Source organism: Gallus gallus, chromosome 5, assembly GCF_016699485.2.
Source record: "Gallus gallus isolate bGalGal1 chromosome 5, bGalGal1.mat.broiler.GRCg7b, whole genome shotgun sequence".
Classification (NCBI taxonomy): domain Eukaryota; kingdom Metazoa; phylum Chordata; class Aves; order Galliformes; family Phasianidae; genus Gallus; species Gallus gallus.
Genome location: NC_052536.1, coordinates 25421599 through 25441883, shown reverse-complemented (window position 1 = coordinate 25441883; position 20285 = coordinate 25421599). Strand labels below are relative to the sequence as shown.

Below are 20285 nucleotides of genomic sequence, written 5' to 3'. Positions count from 1 at the left end.
AAGTTAAAGGGTGACACAAGTGGAGTGAATAGATTAATTTCATGCAGAGTGATATTATTTTGTAACATCTCTGTGGAATATTCCTGCAATGATGAAATGAGAAATGTAAAACAAACAAACAAAAAAACCCCAAACACCTAAAGATGGGAATTTCATTGAGAGGAGGAGTCTTTGTAGTTTGGGTGAAAAATAGAGTTTACAATCTATTAATATTCTGTCCGAAGGAAAAGGCTGATGAATTGAGATATGAAAAAGATTTAATTCTTATAGTACAATACTTTGTTATTTTAGGGGTATATTATTTTTTTACTTTCTTGCCAGTGGTACATAGAGCATGAATATCGTGTCCTAGCAATCAGAATGATTTAATTTAGAAATTCAGATGTGTGGTATAACTGTTCAGTATTCTAATGTAGTAGTTCCTTTATTTTCCTTAGAATGCTTAAATGCTTTAGGGAAGAATAGGCTACAACTGTCCATTTCATACTAGGATTTGGTATTATATTTGAAAAAATCTATGTTATTCCTTAAATGGTGAAATTGACTATTTTCCTGTGGTTTTATGTACTCCTTCCTTTATGCCTTCTAAATCTTACTATTTTCAGCTCTGTACTACACCCTGCCTTTCTGACCAGGATCCTAATAGTTGATGCTAGGAATTCTAGGGATAGGCATGTGCTTACTTGACACCTAAAATGCTGATTGACCAACTGATGGTTGTCTGTTGAGATGGATGTGAGCCATCTCTATTGAATTTTAATTGCCTGTCTCTGTGTCACAGTACTAATTTAGGTTCTCTAATCACCAATTTTCATTAAACTTGCAGGAACTGAAAGTCTTTGAGAGCTGTCCTATTTGCTTGAAATTAAAAGCTATTATAGTGGAAAGACAGATGGCTTGATCCAGTAGAATTCCTTTCATGGTGAAAGTAGAAGCAAATCAGAATGAAAACAGAATCTCTAGTCTTTAATTCTTTCGGAGCTGTGAACTTCTCTGATTTTCGAAAAAATATTACGAATGGTTTAAAAAGAAAATAGATTTTTTTTAATATACATTAACTTGTCAGCCTCAGTTTTGCAGTCTTGAAATAAGTCTACTACTGGATTAAAGCAACTTTGTAATGTATGATAGTATCATAGTAAGCTCTAAATATGGTATGTACTAAATATGATATATACAAACAAGTAAAAATCAGGTTCTGAGTTCTCTAGTCTGCTAAGAACACAGGAATTCTGATAGTGCTGAAAAAGCTTTTTGTCTTCTGGAGATGAGAAAAACTGTATTTCTTCTGTCTGGAGAAATCCTCTGCTAGTGCATTAGCTTGCTAAATAGCGTAGCTGGTCTTCCTCTTACAGTAATCTCTCCTCCAACTGCTGGTATAAGAGGAAGAAGAGAAATCGCACACAGCAAAGCACACATGCACGGGGAAGATACAAGATGTATCCTGTGTGATTTCTTTCAATGGAATAAGTTCAGGTTTGTGATAGACGTGCAGTAGGTTATTACCACTTCCAGCCTCCAACTTGTCTGCTTGTGAATCAGTTTTGAAAGCTCTGCTGTTTTCAGCTAGTGTCTCTCATTGCCTAAGTAAATACTCCAGATTGCTCAGGAGCTGGTTTATGCACCACATATTGCTGTGATGCTTTTTATACCACAGACAGTTGGTGCTAAATTTTGATTTGTTACCACATGCCTGTTAGAATCCACAATAACAAAATGTAATTGTACTGCTAGATGTTAGCTCATTACCTAGCATTTGCTGGAACTGTGTAACAGTTTGGAAATCACAGCTTTTGCTTAGGTAGAACGGAGACCAAGCAGTATATCCTACTGACAATCGGTAGGAGATGGTTTAATAAGGAATTTTCTATGTGAGTACTTTGTTATTAGTGGCTTAAATGGTTTTTATAGAGAGCTAGAAGGACGGCTTTGAAAAGCTGTACATAGAGTGATAACTAATCATGATGTTTTACTTGCTGTAAAGGTAATTGTGTTTCAGCTATCTGATCTTTGCTTACTCAGATGATCCCTGAATGTTTAATTTTCTTTAAACTGATGCTAATGCATGCTAAGCAGTAAATTAAATTGCAAAGCTTATATCCACAAAAAAGGGGATGATGAGAATGTGCCATTTGGTATAAAGAAAGGTAAATCCTGAAATTGTATTCCCAATGGATGAACAGAAAAGAGGATTCTTTACAAAGGGAAATAGAGTGGCTGCTTCTCTACCCATCCTCTTAATAGCTTTACAATTCAGCTTTAGAGACAGTATTGAGAAGGTAATGTTCACTGCCTGAGCTGGTTTCTCAATCTAAAAACCTAAAGGCACTTAAGAATTATCAGTCTTTGACTGGTAGAAAGATACTTGTACTGTGTCGGATAAAATAAGAAGGAAGTCTTTGTTTTAGTTTTTTCATGTTTATTGTACAGTTTCTGTGACTGTAGTGCAAAACTAACTTTTTCTCAATGTAACATTTTCAACACTGCCCAGAGCATTTCTAGAGCTACTGAACTGTGTTAAAAGAGCATGATTTGCTTCCTCTGTTGACCCACCAAAGAACCAGCAGATGTGGACAGGTTTGTAAGCTTAGTGTCCCTCATGAATCTGCAAACAATTGTGCTTAGAGGCAGTAGCTCCCTTTTCTAGTAACTCCTAATTTCCTTCATGTAGTTTTATCTGAGATATTTTCTCATGTTTCCAGGACAGAGCTACGTCCAGGGAAAACTGATGTTACATGAAAAAGTAGAGTTAAAAAAAAAAAAACCACTAAAACCCACTAAATTTCAAGGGGAGGGCTGGGGGGGGGGGGGGGGGAAGGGAGGGAACGAGTGGGCAAAAAAAAAACAACAACCCCCTCCCCCCAAAAGAGAGCTAATAATTTAATTTGTTTGGAAGGAACATAATGTGATCCATTTAATCAAGGATGTTAGTGAAATTAACAGATGCACTCAGACATGAAATTCACCATATCTTTACTGCAAATGCATTCTGCAGCTACATGCTCCAAATATTCAATGATAAAAACACCACCAACTTCTTTTTTTCTTCTTTTTGTTTGTTTGTTTATTGTTATTGTTTTCCCCTCAACAAGGAAATTTTCCTTTGCTTTGGTAGCAGGTTTTTTAGACACAGGATCTGAAAGACATGACTATAAAGTTGGCTCTACAAGGATATTATTTTTCAGTTTTTGGCAGATGAACTCTGGGGAAAAAAACAAATTGTCACGAGTAGTAGCAGAGAGGTCACTATATTTGAAAAACGCAGTGAATCATTCAGGAAGTTACTATTATTGCCTCTAATGCTTCCCTTTTTCTACATGAAACATAAGATGCATGAGGAGCTCTGAAGCAGTTTGAGAAGTTTTGCAGATGCTTAGAAGTCTATAAATTTTCTTGTGAATTGAGCAAACAGGCTTTGGGCTACCAGACCCATAATTTGTGTAAATGGCACAGTATAATTAATTTATTGTTGAATGGCATTGTAATACCACTCCTAAATAGTGGTCAATTGCATTACTAAAAAGTATTTAAATGTGTCTTGGATTTGTAACTGTGTTACATTTTTTTTTTTTTAAATCAGGTCTATGGGTAGGTCTTCAGGTTGGGAAGGGATTTAGATATCCTTGATGAAGGAAAGAACTCAGAATTCATTTCACAAACTAGTAAATAGAAAGAGTTATCATGCATTCTTTTCCCTCATAGGTGATCCTGAGATATTAGAAAGCACTGGAACTCCCCCTCTTCCTAGGACAAATAATTTCATAGGTATATTTAAGAATGGCAGTGAGTTCAACATTCAGAAGTAATAGACTTAATGCACAATGAAATATTTCCATTGGACTTTTCTCCCCAGGATAGTGCTGGAAAAAGTTAATTTCAGCAAACTGAATGGAGTAATTTAGATTCTGTATGCCTTTTCTTACTCTGCTTTCTTTTTTTTCCCCGTTATCAAGCAACTGATTTTTTTCTACTCATTAACAACTTTTTTGTCTACTTGATATTCTAAGAATAAATCCTCACTCCATCCTAGTTTTCATATTTTTCATTATTCTTAGAAGAAGAAGAAGAATGATAGAATTAACTTGGTAAAAGTGAATATAGTCCTTTCTTTTTAACATTCTTGCCAGAGGTTGAAAATAGTATGTGTATGGTTTAATCTTCTGAAATTTTAATCCTCTTGGGGTTTACTGAATTTCTGGTGTTCTAAAGTTATATTCTCAGTGTCCTTCTGAAGATTTGCTGTTGATCAAACATTTTGGAAATGTATTCCGATTGACTTGGCAATGCTGCTGTATTGTTCTCATTTGGATAATTTCTGGTCCTAAGCACTATCGGGAAGGAGAAATAATTTTTTTAATAAAGGACTTTATTTTCTTCTGAAATTTGGCAGTACTACAGAACATTTAGAGCTGTTCTGTTTATTACTGTGTGGTGTTATGAAGTTCCTGCAGCTAGTGTTGTGCTTTGTTTCTGGGTAATATTCAGGGTGGATGCGATGATTGAAGACAGTAACTCAATTGTCTGCCCTCCTGAACAGAAAATGTGTTCTAAGCATTATTTAATCTTTATGAGAGGGTGAAAAATCTAAGATAATCTAAATGTAGAGTATTGTCTGAGATCCTGGTCATATTATAAATGTCCTAGAAAATACTTTCCACTTTAACTAACACTAATTCATTTCTCATTGTACCACTGTAACAGACATTGATTATATGAGCTGTTAAGTGACTTTAAAAGACCTTGCTGCAGGATTATGCAGGATTTTATTGATAGGGTTACTGACAATAATGGCAGCTCCTGATATACTTAAATGATAGCTCTCAGTATTACTGATATTTTATTAATAGGGCATTGATTTTGTATTGTGATTATCTTTGTGTGTATATCTAGATTTTGCTACGTATTGTGCAGAATTTTGTATTATCTTAAGAATTGTCATAGTTCTTAAGTGTCTCACACTGTGTTGTAAGAGACAAAAAGAATGACTGATTGGGAAGTAAGGAGTACAAAGGAAAGCAAACTTTGCAGTTCCAGCAGTTCTCTCTAGTGTACACAGAATGATTGGTCAAGAGGGGTAGAATGGATTGCATATCTGGCTTAGGCAAAGTAATAAGTCTACTTTGTAATTTTTAAATTGTTTTAAACATGCATTATTATCATTTACATAGTTCTCTTTGTAACATTTTACACAAAGGACGGAAGGCTGGCAAAATAGATTCTGTAGTTATAAAAGAGCAGTTGACTTAAGTGTGTCCATACAGTACCTACAGTGTGAGAGAAGAAAAACTGTATTTTTTATTTTTAATTAGTGACAGTATTTTTATAGTGTCATATATATATGTGTGTATATAAACATATATATGTCTATATAAATAGTGAAAGTATTTTTAATTAGTGACAGTTGTGAAACCCTTGCTGTTTATTGTTCAGCCTCAGGTTTCCATGCTGTGGCTGGGAGATGCACTTGTGGCTGTACTTTCTCTTGGAATTTCTCAAAATTTATTGGCTTGCTGATTCAGCCAATAACTTGGGAAAATGTTTGTATGCTTTGATAAGTACCTACTTGTGCCATGTATATATTGGTGCATTTGAGCAAACTGGAAGTAATTGTTACGTTTTAGATTCTGTCAAAATTTTGAGACTCAGACTTCTACTGTTTAATACCTGGAGATATTTCATTATTGAAGAAGAAGAAGAGAAATATTTCTGTCATGTGGATTTTTTTTTAATGCGTGAGCTAAACAGGACACGATGCATCTGGAGAACAAAAACTGACAAATGTATGATTTAAGAAACTATGATGTGTTGCTTTCTGATGCCCATGTAGATTTCCACTGATAATTTGCAGATAACACAGCATATTGAAATAAAACAGTCTTAAAATACTATTTCTTGTGGCTCCATACCCACTTGATAGTTGCATATTTAACTATTCAAAGGGCTTTTTTTTCTGACAGAATCTTTTTTTATTTTTATTCTTTAATAGCCACGAGCTGTTGCTGGTTTTCGGGGAACAGTACGATATGCATCAATCAATGCTCATAGAAACAGAGTGAGTATCTGAAACTGTATCATATCCATCTGACATAGCTGAAAGCAGAAATGCATTTGCTATTGATTTTGTTTTGTATCCTGATATAGGTACATTTGTCTTGTAGAACTATATACATCTATTCTTGTGGAAAAGATGATGTAATTTACAGTAATTGAGAGTAAAAAGGTTTCTGTAAAAATAGTAGTGCTATTAAGGATTATCTTTGCTTAGTTATATTGCAAATTTTATAAAACTGAGTTCTATAAAATACATAATCTCAGTATGTTTTCTTACTATTAAACAGCTGTTCTAATGTAGAAGCTCTTCTAGCGTAGATACTGTGTAATATTAACAACACTTCAAGTTTTATCTGCATCTTTTATGGAAATAAAATTGTCTGTTTCTACTTATAATTAAACCAATCTATTTTAACAACTTTGCAGTGTTGATTATATGAATTTTTATGTATAGTAATGTAAATTCAACAGTGAAGAATCTATCTTTTCTTTTGTCTTACATGTGTTTGTAAGATGCGTTAGAGTAATTCTTTTTCATAGGAAATGGGTCGACATGATGATCTCTGGTCCCTGTTTTACATGTTGGTGGAGTTTGTGGTTGGGCAACTACCTTGGAGAAAAATAAAAGATAAGGTAAATGTGGAAGCTAAACCAAAGAGCATGAGTAAAATTAGTTCTGAATTGCAAGCAAATGCCATGATAAAGATTCCACAAAGAATCACTGCTTTGTTATTTTAAACATTATTCTTTCGAGTGTTTTCTAGTATTCTTTTTCCTAATATCATGGTTTAAAATGCAACAAAACCTTATGAACTGATTTAGTGGGAAAGTGTGCTGTTACTTCTAGTTTGAAAATATTTCAAAAAACAAAAGTAAGTCTATACATACCACTGAATTTGTACTCCTATTCTCGCATGGATAATTTTTTTATTTCACCTTTTGAACATTGAGCATTTTTTAATCTAATTTGATTATTTGTGAAGTGGGCATTTCTTACTTGCTGATGAACAAAAATTAATCCATTAGTAGGCAGTACTCTTTTGGCACATATCTTAGGTGAGATACTCCAAGAAACAATGCTATTTAATTAGTCTATTACTATTACTTTTTTCAGTTTCTCCTGAAATTATACTGAAACTAGGTTACTTCTGTAGTTCATGTGTTAGTAGATAATAGTGTGCTGTATAGATAGCTTCTTTTGGTTTTGATTTGCTCATCTTACTAGGATTTACTAATCTTGTACGATGTGCTGCAATGACCAAATGATCACCAGAAAGTGATTGGCCTTCAGGTGGTACAACAAGATATTTTAATCTTTAAAGCAGGCTCTTTAGAAGGATTGAAATGTCTAATGATATCAGGCAACATTCAAGCACAGAAGAAAAGTGAACTGCTTTTCATATTCAATTTGAAGTTAATATGTATTTTTGAGTATGTACTGATAGCAATCTCTTATCTTGCTATCTGATTAAGAACTGCCTTCCTCAGTACTAATCAGTGTAACACACCTGTCTTTCTGGTTAGTAGCGTTTTGAATGGCTGTAGGGATGGCAGTGTGGGTGTGTAGCAGAGAGCAAAGGTATGCTAACGTTTTTTTGTGTTGTTTGCTCCTAGGAGCAAGTGGGATCCATTAAAGAGAGGTATGAGCACAGACTTATGTTGAAACACCTTCCTCAAGAATTCAACATCTTTCTGGATCACATTTCTAATTTAGATTACTTTACAAAACCTGATTACCAGGTAAACATTTTTAATGCTTTGAATCTCTGATTTTAAATAGCAGAATTTTATGCAGGTGCATCTTCAGTTTCCCTTGGTTTCATTGTCTAGTCTTGAGTGTGGCAGTCTCACTTCAGTGCCTGGCAAAATTATGGAGAAGTTTATTCTGGGAGTTACTGAAAAACATCTGAAAGGCAATGCAATCATTGGTTGTAGCCATGATGAGTTCATGAGGGAAAAGTCCTGCTTAACCAACTTAATCTTTTATGACAAGGTTACCAACATTTATGTTGTTGGTACATAAGGTTACCAACACAGTTGTAGGAAGCCAGTTGTGGATTTCAACTAAGTTTTCTGTTTCTCACAATATCCTTCTGGACAAACTGTCCAGCATCTGTCCAGACATGACATTATGTGGTCGGTGAGGAATTGGCTGACTGGTCAAGTTTAGGTGATTGGAGTAAATGGATTACATCAGGCTGTTGGTCAGGCACTAGTGGGCTGTGGAGAGGCTCCATTTTAGGGCCTGTTCCCTTTAATGTTTTCAATGGTGACTTGGATACAGGTCTTGAAGGTATACTAAATTTGTGGACAACACTAAATTGAGAGGAGCTGTTGACCTCCTCAAGGACAGAGAGGCCCTGCAGAGAGATCTTGATTAATTAGAGGGCTGGGCAATAACACGCCATATTAAGTTCAAGTGCAAGTGCTGTATTCTGCACCTGCAGAATTCTGCCCTGGGACAGGGCAACCCTGGCTGTATGTACAAATTTGTGGAGGAGAGACTGGAGAGCAGCCCCTTGGAAAGGGATGTGGGTGTTCTGATTGATGGCAATTTGGACAGGAGTCATCAGTGTGCCCTGGCAACCAAAAGGGCCAACTGTACCGTGGGGTGCATCAGGCCCAGTACTGTTCTGTTCTGCACTGGTGTGGCCCCGCTTCAAGCACTGTGTGCAGTTTTGGGTGCCACAATGTAAGAAGAGCATAAAACTATTAGAGAGCATCCAAAGGAGGGTTACAAAGATGGTGAGGGTTGAGAAGGTAAGACATGAGAGGAATGGCTGATGTCCCTTAGTGCAGCCCAGACCAGAGGAGGCTGAGGGAGGCCTTGTGGTTTATAGCTCCTTACAGGGAGCAGATGGGCAGTGCTGAGCTCTGCTCTCTGGTGACAGCAGCAGAACCTGAGGGGGAATGACATGGAGCTGTGTCAGAGCAGTGTCAGGTTGGGTGCTAGGAGAAAGTTCTTCACTGGAGGGTGGTTGGGCCCTGGCACAGGCTGGCTGGGGCAGCGGTCCCAGCACCAGGCCTGCCAGAATTCAAGAAGCATTTGGAGAATGCTCTGAGAAATATGGTTTTAATTCTAGAGGTCCTGTGTGGAGCCAGGAGTTGGAATCGGTGCTCTGTGAGGGTCCCCTCCACCTCAGACTTTTCTGTGCTTCTAGTGACTATGGATACAGTTCCAAAATGGGGGGAAAAAAATAATGTCTTTGAACTGTAAGGCGGTTAGGTTTCTAAAAATAACCGTCAGTTGCTTTGCAGTCAGTAATCTGTTAGGTTCGGATGCTATGCTCATATTCTAGGCTCCACTGAGTGCTCTTTAGGTTAAATTGATGAGATTGTTTTATAGTGATAATCACTCAGGCAATTTTCAGAAATCTTGAGCTCAGCACCCTTTATACATACAGCTGTATCATGACATGAATCCATGCTTTTTTTTCCCCCCACACTGAAGTGTTGCCTACGGAGATCACTGGAAAACTAACTAGTCATTTATCCTTGTTGGAGGAGAGTATTGCTTGCTGAGATAGGCAGCTCTGGATTGTTGATACAGTGGTGTACTTTTAGTCACTCACTGTTGACCCATATTTCAACAAAAAATAAAACTCAAAAAAATAAGTGCTTTATGCTAGTATGTTGAAAAACAGCATTTGTTTTTGCATTATAGCAGAAATTATAGAAAAGATTTAAAGGAGAATGATGTCTAAATTTGAGAGAGAGTGATGAAGGTACAGGAAGAATAGAATAAAGGAGAGTGTGAATGGGACAGAGTGAATTATGGCTTTGTGCAGTTCAGTAGGGATTTTTGGATTGACAGAGATCAATAGCATTTTGAGAGCTCTTAAGAGTAAGGGTAAAATGAATGCATTTTGTGCAAGAAAAATGATCCAAACTTCCCATCCATTTTAAGTTAGAAACAGTAGGTATTTTTACAGGAGACAGCAAAATTTCCAGCAGCCTTGATCGGAAGAAAGAATGAAAACCAGAGTTCTAGCTTTTAGGAAAAAAGTATAATTTGTCAAAATGTTTTGAAGCAAGAGATGATATGATATGGACACAGCCTTCCCAGCAGTTACTGGAATGAGACAAAAGTTTTCCAAAGCAAGAGGAAAGCAGATGTAATTTCTTTCTCTCCCATGGACACAAATTGGCCCAGGTGAATTTTCATAGCATAAAATCACAGAGGAAAGCTTCTCCATGTGGCTTTTCTGTGGTATGGATGTCAGCATTGGATAATATAAATGATGCATGGTATTAAATAAAAGAAGTATATGAATTAGTGAATTGGTATTCTTTGTATGTACTCCTGATTAATTCCCTAGCGTTTAATGATCTTGCTGAATATATTCTTTCATCCTTATCTCTTGGGAAGCTGTGGCTCCTATTCTGCAGTGACTTAGTCATGCCTATGTGTACATTTCTGGCTTTTTTGCCTCTTTTCTGCTAGAAACACAGAGAGGACTTGGTTGTCTTTTCTTGCTTATTTGTTTTTAATGTAAAACAGAAGTTTGCATATCTTACATTTGAAACATTGCAAAAATGATAAATATATGTTCTTGGAAAATTGTCACTCAGAATCGTGAAGAAGGAGTATGCTAAATTATTTTTTGGTGATATTTCTAAATTGCTTGATCTCTGACAAAAATGAAGCTAATTAACTTTTTCCTTCATTTTTAGCTTCTCATGTCTGTGTTTGATAACAGCATGAAAACCTTTGGAGTTATTGAAAGTGATCCTTTTGACTGGGAGAAAAGTGGAACTGATGGCTCTCTGACAACAACGACAACTTCAACCACACCTCAGTTACACACTCGTCTTACTCCAGCTGCAATTGGGTATGTATGCACATTGTGTATGGTCGCTGAAATTAATTCTGATGGAATGGAAACAATTATTAAATCTGAGAAGAGATAAAACTTATATTGATAGTTTATTAGTAAAAAGCTGAAATTCTTATCTTTATGCTGTGTTAAATAAAGCTGTTCTAGCTAAATAAACACATGGATTGCACCAGGCGTGGTTTTTAAACACACACTAAAAAAATAAACCAGCACAATATTTGATTAGAACCTATAGAGTAACTATTGACTCGGCTATGGTTAAAATGATACTAGTTTGAGAAGGAGTTTATTGCTTTTATACATGTGAATTATGTGCATATGTAAGATATTTTCAAACTTTACAGTTACTTTCATTATTCTTTGAACAGTCAAATTTGTCAAACTGTTTTTGAACTACTAGTCCAAACATAGCTCTCCTATTTATTAAAATAGATACTGGAAGAAAGAAGTAAAAAGATTAGAATATAGTAAATGGCACTTGTTAGTGTTTGTCTTCCATCAGGACTAGTCATTGAAGTCACCTGACTGTACTTTCAGAGACGATAATTCTGGTTTACCACATTTTACATAGTAGCATTTGTTCAGTGTATTTCTGTGCAGTATAAAAAGTAAGACATTACTATTCTGTCAGAACATTCTGGTTTATTTATCAATCAGTGATCCTTGTTGATTTCAGGAGTACAAACAATATGAAGGACTTTATAGTCCATTCCTATTCCAGAAAGTACCAAGAGGAGAATGTTATTCTAGTTACTGTGAATTGTTATATGCAGATACTAAGCAACTTTTGAATTCCATTTGAAAAACAAAAACAAACAACAACAACAAAACAACCAAAAACAGCCTTTACCAACTGTACTGTATTTATATAGGATTTTAATCCAGTGATGGAAGGAAATAGTATTTATCCAGTGCTCTGTAATAGATATCTCTAACATTTTTTCTTCAGAAATTACTTTGAAAATGTTCAAGAAGCAGCTTTTAAGTGTTTTTCACATAATTTAGTCTTCTCACTTTTCCAATATTTTTTCTACTTTTGTAGAATTGCCAATGCCACTCCTATCCCAGGAGATTTGCTGCGAGAAAACACAGATGAAGTATTTCCTGATGAACAGCTCAGCGATGGAGAGAATGGTATTCCAGTTGGTGTCTCACCAGAGAAGCTGCCTGGGTCCCCTGGGCATCAGCGTTCTCAGGAAAAAGATGTTTGGGAAGAAATGGATGCAAACAGAAACAAAATAAAACTAGGGATTTGTAAGGTATTTGCAAATCTGTATTTTGAAGATTTACAAACAGCTTGTCCTCATGGTACGCAGTCGAATATCGTTAGTAATAAAGTCATGCTAGTATGAATTACTCAGAGTGATCTAAGAAAACAAGACTTTAGGGTAGAGTTTACATGTTTTATTAGACCAATCTATATACTAGAAAAAGTAGACAAGCTTTTGGGCTTTTATGGTCTTTATGATGAGTAATTTGCTGATAACTTTAAACTTGAGACTCTTTCTAACTTATTCTGAGAATGTAGTTTACTATGAGAGTGACATAGCTCAATAATGTTGTTGATGTAATTTCTTAATGTGATCATCATATTCATGTTCTTCAGACATCATTTCTATTCTTGCTCAGTGTGTGAAACCAAAGCAGATTTTCTGTATTTTGCATGAGTAGAGTTTAGATACAGAAAATACAAAAAATGTTTTAGCATTATTTATTATTTTTCAAATGACAAATTAAGATTAAGCATGATTGGTGGTGTTCTTTTAATCCATGTGGAGTTTTTTGTTTCCATAAGATATGGTACCTTTCTACTGATGCAAAGAGATTAATGGGCTAATCTTTTGGAGAGAAAGTTTCTTAAGTTTGACATATGGTCTCTCAGAAGTGGTTCCCATCTTCCTTGTTCGCAATCACAGCATTTCATGTTTTCGGACACAATCACTAGACTTCGTGTTCACGAAATATAGCTCTTTTTCTTGATATAAAAATGTTTTAAACAGCTCAATAGGCATGTGTTATTGAAATGTTCTGTAGATAGATGTCTAGTTTTCAGGCTTTTGCTTCTTGTTTCTAGAAGATGATGTGTTATGGTAGACCATAAGACATGGTGCCTATTTTCAGAGTTGCTGAATTTATTGGATTTTTTGTTTGTTTTTATTATTCTTTATTTTTACCAAAGAGGGAGAAAGCCAATTGCTCTGATTTAAACATATACAATTTTTGTTAGTTGCACCTGTTGAAATTAAGGGTAATCATGCTTCAAGTTGTGTCCAGCTAGTATACAAGATGGAATGCAGTTGAACTAAAATATAGTTCTTGGTTGAGGATCATAAAGTCAGCTTGGAAACTAACTTTTCTGTAATAAGAACTGTTGGCTCTGAAGCAGACTGAAGATGCTTCTAAGTGACTGGTTTTAAACTACTAGTGAGGAAAATGTTAGAGATGAGTGTGAAAAATCAATGTTAATATATTACTGTTTGTTTTTTGTTTAGACTTGTCTTTAGACCTGCCCAGAACTATTGCATTACTACTGGTATATTACTAGACCTTTTTTGGCTGTTGTGGGTACATGCTGAAAAGCATTTCTAAACTATCTTAAATGTGTTGTGAGCTTAAGGAACATTCCAAATACAAATCGGTTTATCAATGGATAAAATTCTGGATGGTATTCACCATACAATTCTGTGCCTTCCTCTACTTTGCCATTCATAGTGTGTTATGTTTTTACTGTTTGCTCAGGCTGCTACAGAAGAGGAAAACAGCCATGGACCTGTGAATGGAATGCTTAATGCACCAAGTCTAGGTTCTCCAGTTCGTGTCCGCTCAGAGACTACTCAGCTGGACAGAGATGTCCCACTGGTTCGAAAGCTACGTTCAATTCACAGCTTTGAACTTGAGAAGCGTCTGACGTTGGAGTCAAAGCCAGACACCGATAAATTTCTTGAGAACTGGTAAATAAATTATTTCTATTTTATTTTTATGCTTAGATTTTTACAGAATGTGTTGCTAAGACAGTATAATCTCTTTACTATTACTCTGTCAATTTGCAGCGCTTTGTGAAAATTCTAAACGTTTGCTGAGTTGTGCTTATGCAAGCTACAGCAAACAATATTAAATATGTTCATAACATTGCTCAACTTATTGATGTTGCGACTTTACCTAGTCTTTATTTAAAAAAGAAATGACAAAGAAGAAAAGATTAATTCTAGTATAGAGCTAAGTTTGTTTTTTAGAAAAAAATCTTTTATTTCACGGTGATGTTTATTAACTTTTCTTCACTGGAATGGTTTTGACATTTGACAGTCATTACAACTCATCTGAAATAAGAATGATGACGTCAGGTGCTCAGTAGAGCTAACGTGGGACTGGTTGCTAGGAGATGAGGACAGCTTACAAGAAGCTGAGGGTTTTTTCTTTTTCTTTTTTTTGAACAAAGTCAAGTTAGAAGTCTATTTGCATGTAGCAGATTTGGTTATACTAAAATAAAAAAAAACACAAAACTGTTAGAAAACAAAGGCCTTAAAATGGAATTTGAAGGCAGAGAAAGGAAAGCTATATTAGAGCTGATTAAATCAATTTGCCCTTACATAGGAAAAAATAAATGAAAATAAAGAAAGATGCATTGTGATCTGTCTGAGAGGCAGTGACTGAGGTGGGTAGAGTAGAGGACAGATGATATGTAGAGGACAGATGATATGTTGGCAGTGGCAAAATCCTTCTAATACACCACTGACGATTAGGAATTTGAATTTGTTTGAAGCAAGCTAAGTAAAACATAAATAGGGAATCAATCCAAAAAAACAGACACATTGATTTCGAAAGCATCTTCTAACTGATGTTGGAGAATTCTGTTTATTCTGTTCCACTTGGATTCTTTGCAGCATAGCTTAAATCAGATGGAAATCAGAACACTGAGCTGTCAATCACTCATGATTCTCTCTGCCATTCTCTCAGGCATTCTCTCAGGCCTTGATATGTGTGCAAATTTCTAAGGCCATCCAACCGTTTTTACTTGCCAATAGAGTTATTTTTTGAAGAAGTGGATAATAAACATCACAGTGAAATAATTGTTTTGTTCGTTATATTTGTGTCTCTTTCCTTTGGCTTAAGTTATGGAATTGCTTCAAGTTGTGGCTCTTTCACTATATTTTTTTCTAAAATATGGCAACAATCTTTTACATAAATCTTGTTTTCATCAACTGAAAAGCTATCAAATGTAGCTTACATCATTAGTAACTAATTCAAATATTAATTTCTTTTCTTAAGTTTGGAGAAGAGGCAGAAAGACTTGAATGCTGCAGCAGAGACTGCAGTTGCTGCTGTTCCTCCTCTTCCTCAGAAATCACTTATTCCTGCTCCTGTGACTTCCCGCATGGACCATGTTTGGCACTATGATGAAGAATATCTTCCAGATGCTTCAAAACCTGTGTCAGCTGGTTCTCCAGAACAAGTTGATGGTGTTGTTGGCAATGGATTTGTAGCTGTCAACTTAAGCTCCAGCAGGCAGGAGATCGATTCTAAGGAATGGGTGATAATAGATAAGGAACGGGACTTGCAGGATTTCAGGACAAATGAAGTTTTAGGGCACAAAACGACTGGAAGTCCCTCAGATGAAGAGCCAGAGGTACTACAAGTTCTAGAGGAGTCCCCTCCAGAAGAGCAGCCCAGACAGGGAGGTTGGGCAGGAAACAGTGTCCATGCCAAGAATCAAACCTCAGGGGTGGAGTTTCTTCTAGCCATGGAAAGTCATCCTGCTTCTTCTGAGCAGCTTACAGACAAATTAGAACTTCTGACAGGAGCTGCTGGACAGCTCCTTGCAGCCACCCCTACAAGTCCTATGGAAGCTCAAGCAGAAGGAGCACTCACTCCGGTAAGAAAAACACTTGTTTTATTAAACCTCTCTTTGTTCAGAATTATGTGAGGAGATAATAAATGAAAAAGCAGTAAGTCAATTATTACAGTGTAGCAGAAATTCATAGTTATATTAGAAATGGGAATTGATTCTTGAGGGGTAGTGTTCCATGCTTTGTTATATGAGTATTTCCTTTCTTCCATGGACTTGGATAACTGTTCTGCAGGTATGATCCATGGAATTTGCCTCAATTAAAACATATTAAGAATCTATTTATGCAGAGGTTTTTAATCAATGGGAGCTACACATTTAAGTTGATATTATATTTGTCATACAAAAACATAAATTCACAATGAATGTGTAAAATACTGTCCTACAGTCTTTGTTGCAAAGGTAAGTTGGAAATGGTACTTGAAACCTCTAGAAAAAATGCCTGTTCTACAAGTTAGCCAAGTTATGTGAAAGACTATACTCAAGGATCTGTACTTATGTGCATCTGTGTGGAGGCAGCATGACATGCTATTTGAAACATACTACCCTAATCTTCAAAATATTTGTTATGCAACGTTTGAAAGGTGATATGGATTATTTTTTTAAAGCAGTTTTGTGGTTCAACTAATCTTACCTTTCCTAAATAGAGTAATCTCCTTAATCTGACATCACCTACGGCAGTAAATTAAAGTTGACTAAAACTGGTAGCTCAAGGTAAATATCATGTTGATGCTGTATTTTTTCTATAATGTCATCATTTTTTTTTTTCTTTACCACAAACTTATCTGTCCACCATTTATCTCTTAGGGCTATACTTGCTACTGCCAGTGCAGTGCAAAGCAAGAGACACAATTATGGAAGAAGGCAATAGCCTGAAGAGGCTGTACTCTGCCTGCTGGTTGGTTTTATTACCTCTCATTGTGTACAACTGCTGCCAAAGCCATAATATTGAGATAAGAGAGTCTCCTTTGAACTTATACAAAGATAACGGTGACAAATACCACAACCCCTTAGTAAAGCCTGTTATGGCCCAAAGAAATTTATGTATCTTACACTGTATGATTTGGCTTAGCGCATGCTTCCTATTGTACACTGGACCAAAAAATCAAACTGGGGAGCAGAGTACAGTTACATGACACCGATGTGAAATGCTCAAGATAATATGATTCCAATAATAAAAATGCTTTCAAAGACTTTGTGTAATTTTAATAGTGAAGTTGATGCTGTATTTATGAAACAATAACAACCTTAATTAGATTCAAATGTTTTTGTTTAGTAGTTTTATCTAGATAGTTTCTTCCTGACAACAAGTACAAATAATGAACAAAGGGTCATATTTTACTCTTCTGCTAATTTTAGTTATGTTGAATCTGTTACTAAGAGATTGGATCCAGGAATGTAAGTTTGGGATTATATATCAAATGACTTAGAAGAAGCGTTACTAAAAGGGGTTAAAGGTAGATGTTGAAATTTCAGTAGTACAGTATCTTAGCATAATTTCTGAAGAGATTACTCATCTCAAATGGCTTGAAACCATAGAATGGCAGTCTTCATAATTATCATGTTTTTTTATATACCTCCCATATGGATTTCTAGTGACCTTATCACATTATCACTTAGGAGAAGGTATGATGACTTATGGTCTTCAAGCTTATTCTGGGAGTTTGAGAATTCAGATAGCATTTTTTTTAAATATGCAAGCACTTACTTTAAGGTTACAGTAAGTGAATGAACTAGATGTTTTTAAGTAGTAGCAAGGATGTTTCTGTATAGGAAATTGAAGGTTTCTAATTCCCCCGCCCCCCAGTTTTATTTTCTCCTGAGGGAAAGAAATAGCTGATCTGTAGCCCTTCCATTTGCAGGTAATTGCTTTTCAGGATATCGTGTGTATACGTTATTTTTTTGTAGTTGGTGATAATATCATTTCTTACCAGTTACACACAGCATCAGTGCTCAAAGAATAAGAGAAAAAATATGTAAGTTATTGGTTTGGTGATTAGCAAGCTTTAGGCTTAAAAAGCTACAGTAAATTATGCTATCATTTGTGGAAATACATGTATGTAAAGAGGTAATTTTCTTGTTATCAGACATGGTTTTGCAGTCATACAGAACAGATTACCCAGTAAAAACCAGTTTGATCTGGCTTGGGCACGCAGTCAATTTCTGTTGAATTACTCATAGCATGCTGGTATGTATTTGCTGACTGTATGATTTCATGTTGGCTTTATGTAGAGTTTAGCTTCAGCAGGACAGGCAGTACCTGATTTACAGTAACATCTGCTGGTGTTAATTTGTCGAAAGGATTGGAAGTGATATAGAATATTCAGAAATTTATATTGGAGCAGCACTTTGCATCCTATTGCTTTTTCTTCTTCTTCTTTCTCTGGTTCTAAGAGTTTAATGCTGAACTTGCTGTGTTGTTGAACAATGGCCTCATTAATTTACTGTCTTTGTATTGAATTGCAATGACCTCCATATGGTGGATGCACAAAACTGTTTGCAACATAGGATATTTGTTAAGCAGTTCTTTCAGCAAAAAAAAAAAAAAAAAAAAAAAGAACAATGGTGTTAAAGTAATCCAATATTTATCAGCTAATGTCTGTTTCAACTTCAGTTAAAATTAGACAACAGTTAACTCTGGTCACATTTTCTTGGCAACCTAGTACCTAATATATATGCATGGTTATAGAAGTTGTTTGACTCTGGGAATCCGATTATTTTTATTACTTAGAAATATCACTGAAATTAGCATTCTATACATCAAGTTATGTTGTATCAATAAAACTGCTCTTAAACTTACATTTATTGGAGGGTTCTTAGTTCTGTGTTCATGAGCTTTGGATTCTCAGTTTCTGTTTTTATGAGACACTGGAAATTTTTTTTTTTCCTTCAGTTGAAAGATAGATATGTAGTAAGGGAACTGAAGCTTTAGGACTGACGCAAGTGGAAATACCTTTTCCTTGGAAACCGAAATGCTGACATGTGCACTCTGTTTCCAAGGAATACAGGTTAGAATTGCAAATATCACAACAGGAAGTGGAAAATCATGTTTGTATAGCTTGCAAAAAAAAAAAAAAAGTTTCCATATCTCTACTGTTCATGGTTTTGTCCATATATAACTGGAACAAAACCATGTAAGCCATAAACAGTAATCTCACTGACAGATATTTAGATGTCACCACATATTCAGCACAAGGAAAGGCCTTGGAAAGGATCAGTTGGCTTCAGAATTGTGCATCAAATCTATAGGTTTATTAGAATTATTGTTAACCAAATTGAAAATGTACTTTCTTTAAAATTATTACTTTGGAACACTTTGACTATACCATTCCTGTTGTTTTTGCTCTTTTCTAAATGTTTGCTTGATATGATACAAGATGAAACAGATGTTGATGGATTCTCCAGGCCAGTGTATCCTGCAAATTCAATTCTGTGCTTGGGAAATTTTGCCGAAATTGTTCAGTGCTAATCTTACTGATTTATTCCCTCAGCTATGGTTCTTAATATTCACTGTTATAGCCATAGTTATACAGTCATGTTTGTAAAGCATGCAATGGGTGTGTATGCTAAAATTATAGTTATCATACAAAACAACACTGTTGAATGGATATGCTGAGCATTTGTGAGGACCAGCCAACAATCAGCCAGCCTCTCTACGTGGCGTCCTTGGAACACACTGTGTTAGTTCATTAAATGTGCCCTGGGTTCTTACTGACTGAATGGCAAGAGTCAGCAGGAGAAAGGATGCTTGCTTCTGAGTTGGATGTTAGATTTTTAAAAATTGATGGAAAATACGGTAATTAGACTTAAAACAACAACAAAAACTCCTACATTATTTGCTTTTACCATGTGAGGGAGTTTGCAATGCAGTCTTCTAAGAAAATGCATATATGCCGGACAGAAACACAAATTACTACAGTATTGATTTCTGAACCTTATTTTTTCCCTGCCATGTTCTCACAGCTCAACTCATCCCATATGCTGCATTTCTCCACTCCAAGAATTTCAAGTCCCATCCTCCGCACCATGAGCCCTATAGCCTATCTGTCCATCCACCCGGACCCTCTGAAAGAGGCTGGTTTACCAAGGAGTCAATCAGCTGAGAGCCACTCCTCTTCTTCCCGCTCAACTGGTCGTAGGCAGCTTCCTGTCATTCCCTGTGGCAACAAGTTTCCCCCTGTCATTCGCATCTCAAAAGCACAACTTCGGCAGGTGAATAAGTCTTGTCTTCATAGCAATGACTGCGTTATAGCAGTCATCTGCAAAGTTTTTTAGTTGCTCTGCAGAGTTTGGTACTAGGTGCATATGCTAGACATACTGCTACGCACAACATCTTACAAAATATTTTGGAAGATAAGATGAAATAAGAGAATCTCATTAAGGAATTGAGTCAGAAGTTCTCTTACAAAGATATATGTAATCCCATTTAGAATTGGTTACTGTAGATCACAGGTTACTGTGATCTGGAGCATGAAATATTTCTGGAAGATAGATTCCCATCCACAGAGGGATTTTCTCTTGGAAAAGGTAGGATTAATAAATCTAAGAAATAT

The 20285-nt window shown here is 35.8% G+C and overlaps 1 protein-coding gene across 11 annotated transcripts in view; it reads left to right on the top strand.

Annotated features, from left to right (window-relative positions):
- Window positions 1–20285, top strand: part of TTBK2 (tau tubulin kinase 2) — an 86691-nt gene that overhangs the window by 42934 nt on the left and 23472 nt on the right. For 6 of the 11 annotated variants that reach the window (XM_040701914.2, XM_040701915.2, XM_004941660.5 and 3 more), the window contains 8 exons: window positions 5987–6052; window positions 6592–6684; window positions 7666–7791; window positions 10726–10883; window positions 11932–12148; window positions 13629–13840; window positions 15156–15759; window positions 19696–19944. In XM_040701914.2, coding sequence (XP_040557848.1) covers window positions 5987–6052; window positions 6592–6684; window positions 7666–7791; window positions 10726–10883; window positions 11932–12148; window positions 13629–13840; window positions 15156–15759; window positions 19696–19944 — 1725 coding nt within the window. Of the gene's footprint in view, window positions 1–1384; window positions 1477–5986; window positions 6053–6591; window positions 6685–7665; window positions 7792–10725; window positions 10884–11931; window positions 12149–13628; window positions 13841–15155; window positions 15760–19695; window positions 19945–20285 lie in introns of those variants that run through there. The other 5 variants (XM_040701916.2, XM_046942647.1, XM_421164.8 and 2 more) reach the window with 2 other exon arrangements.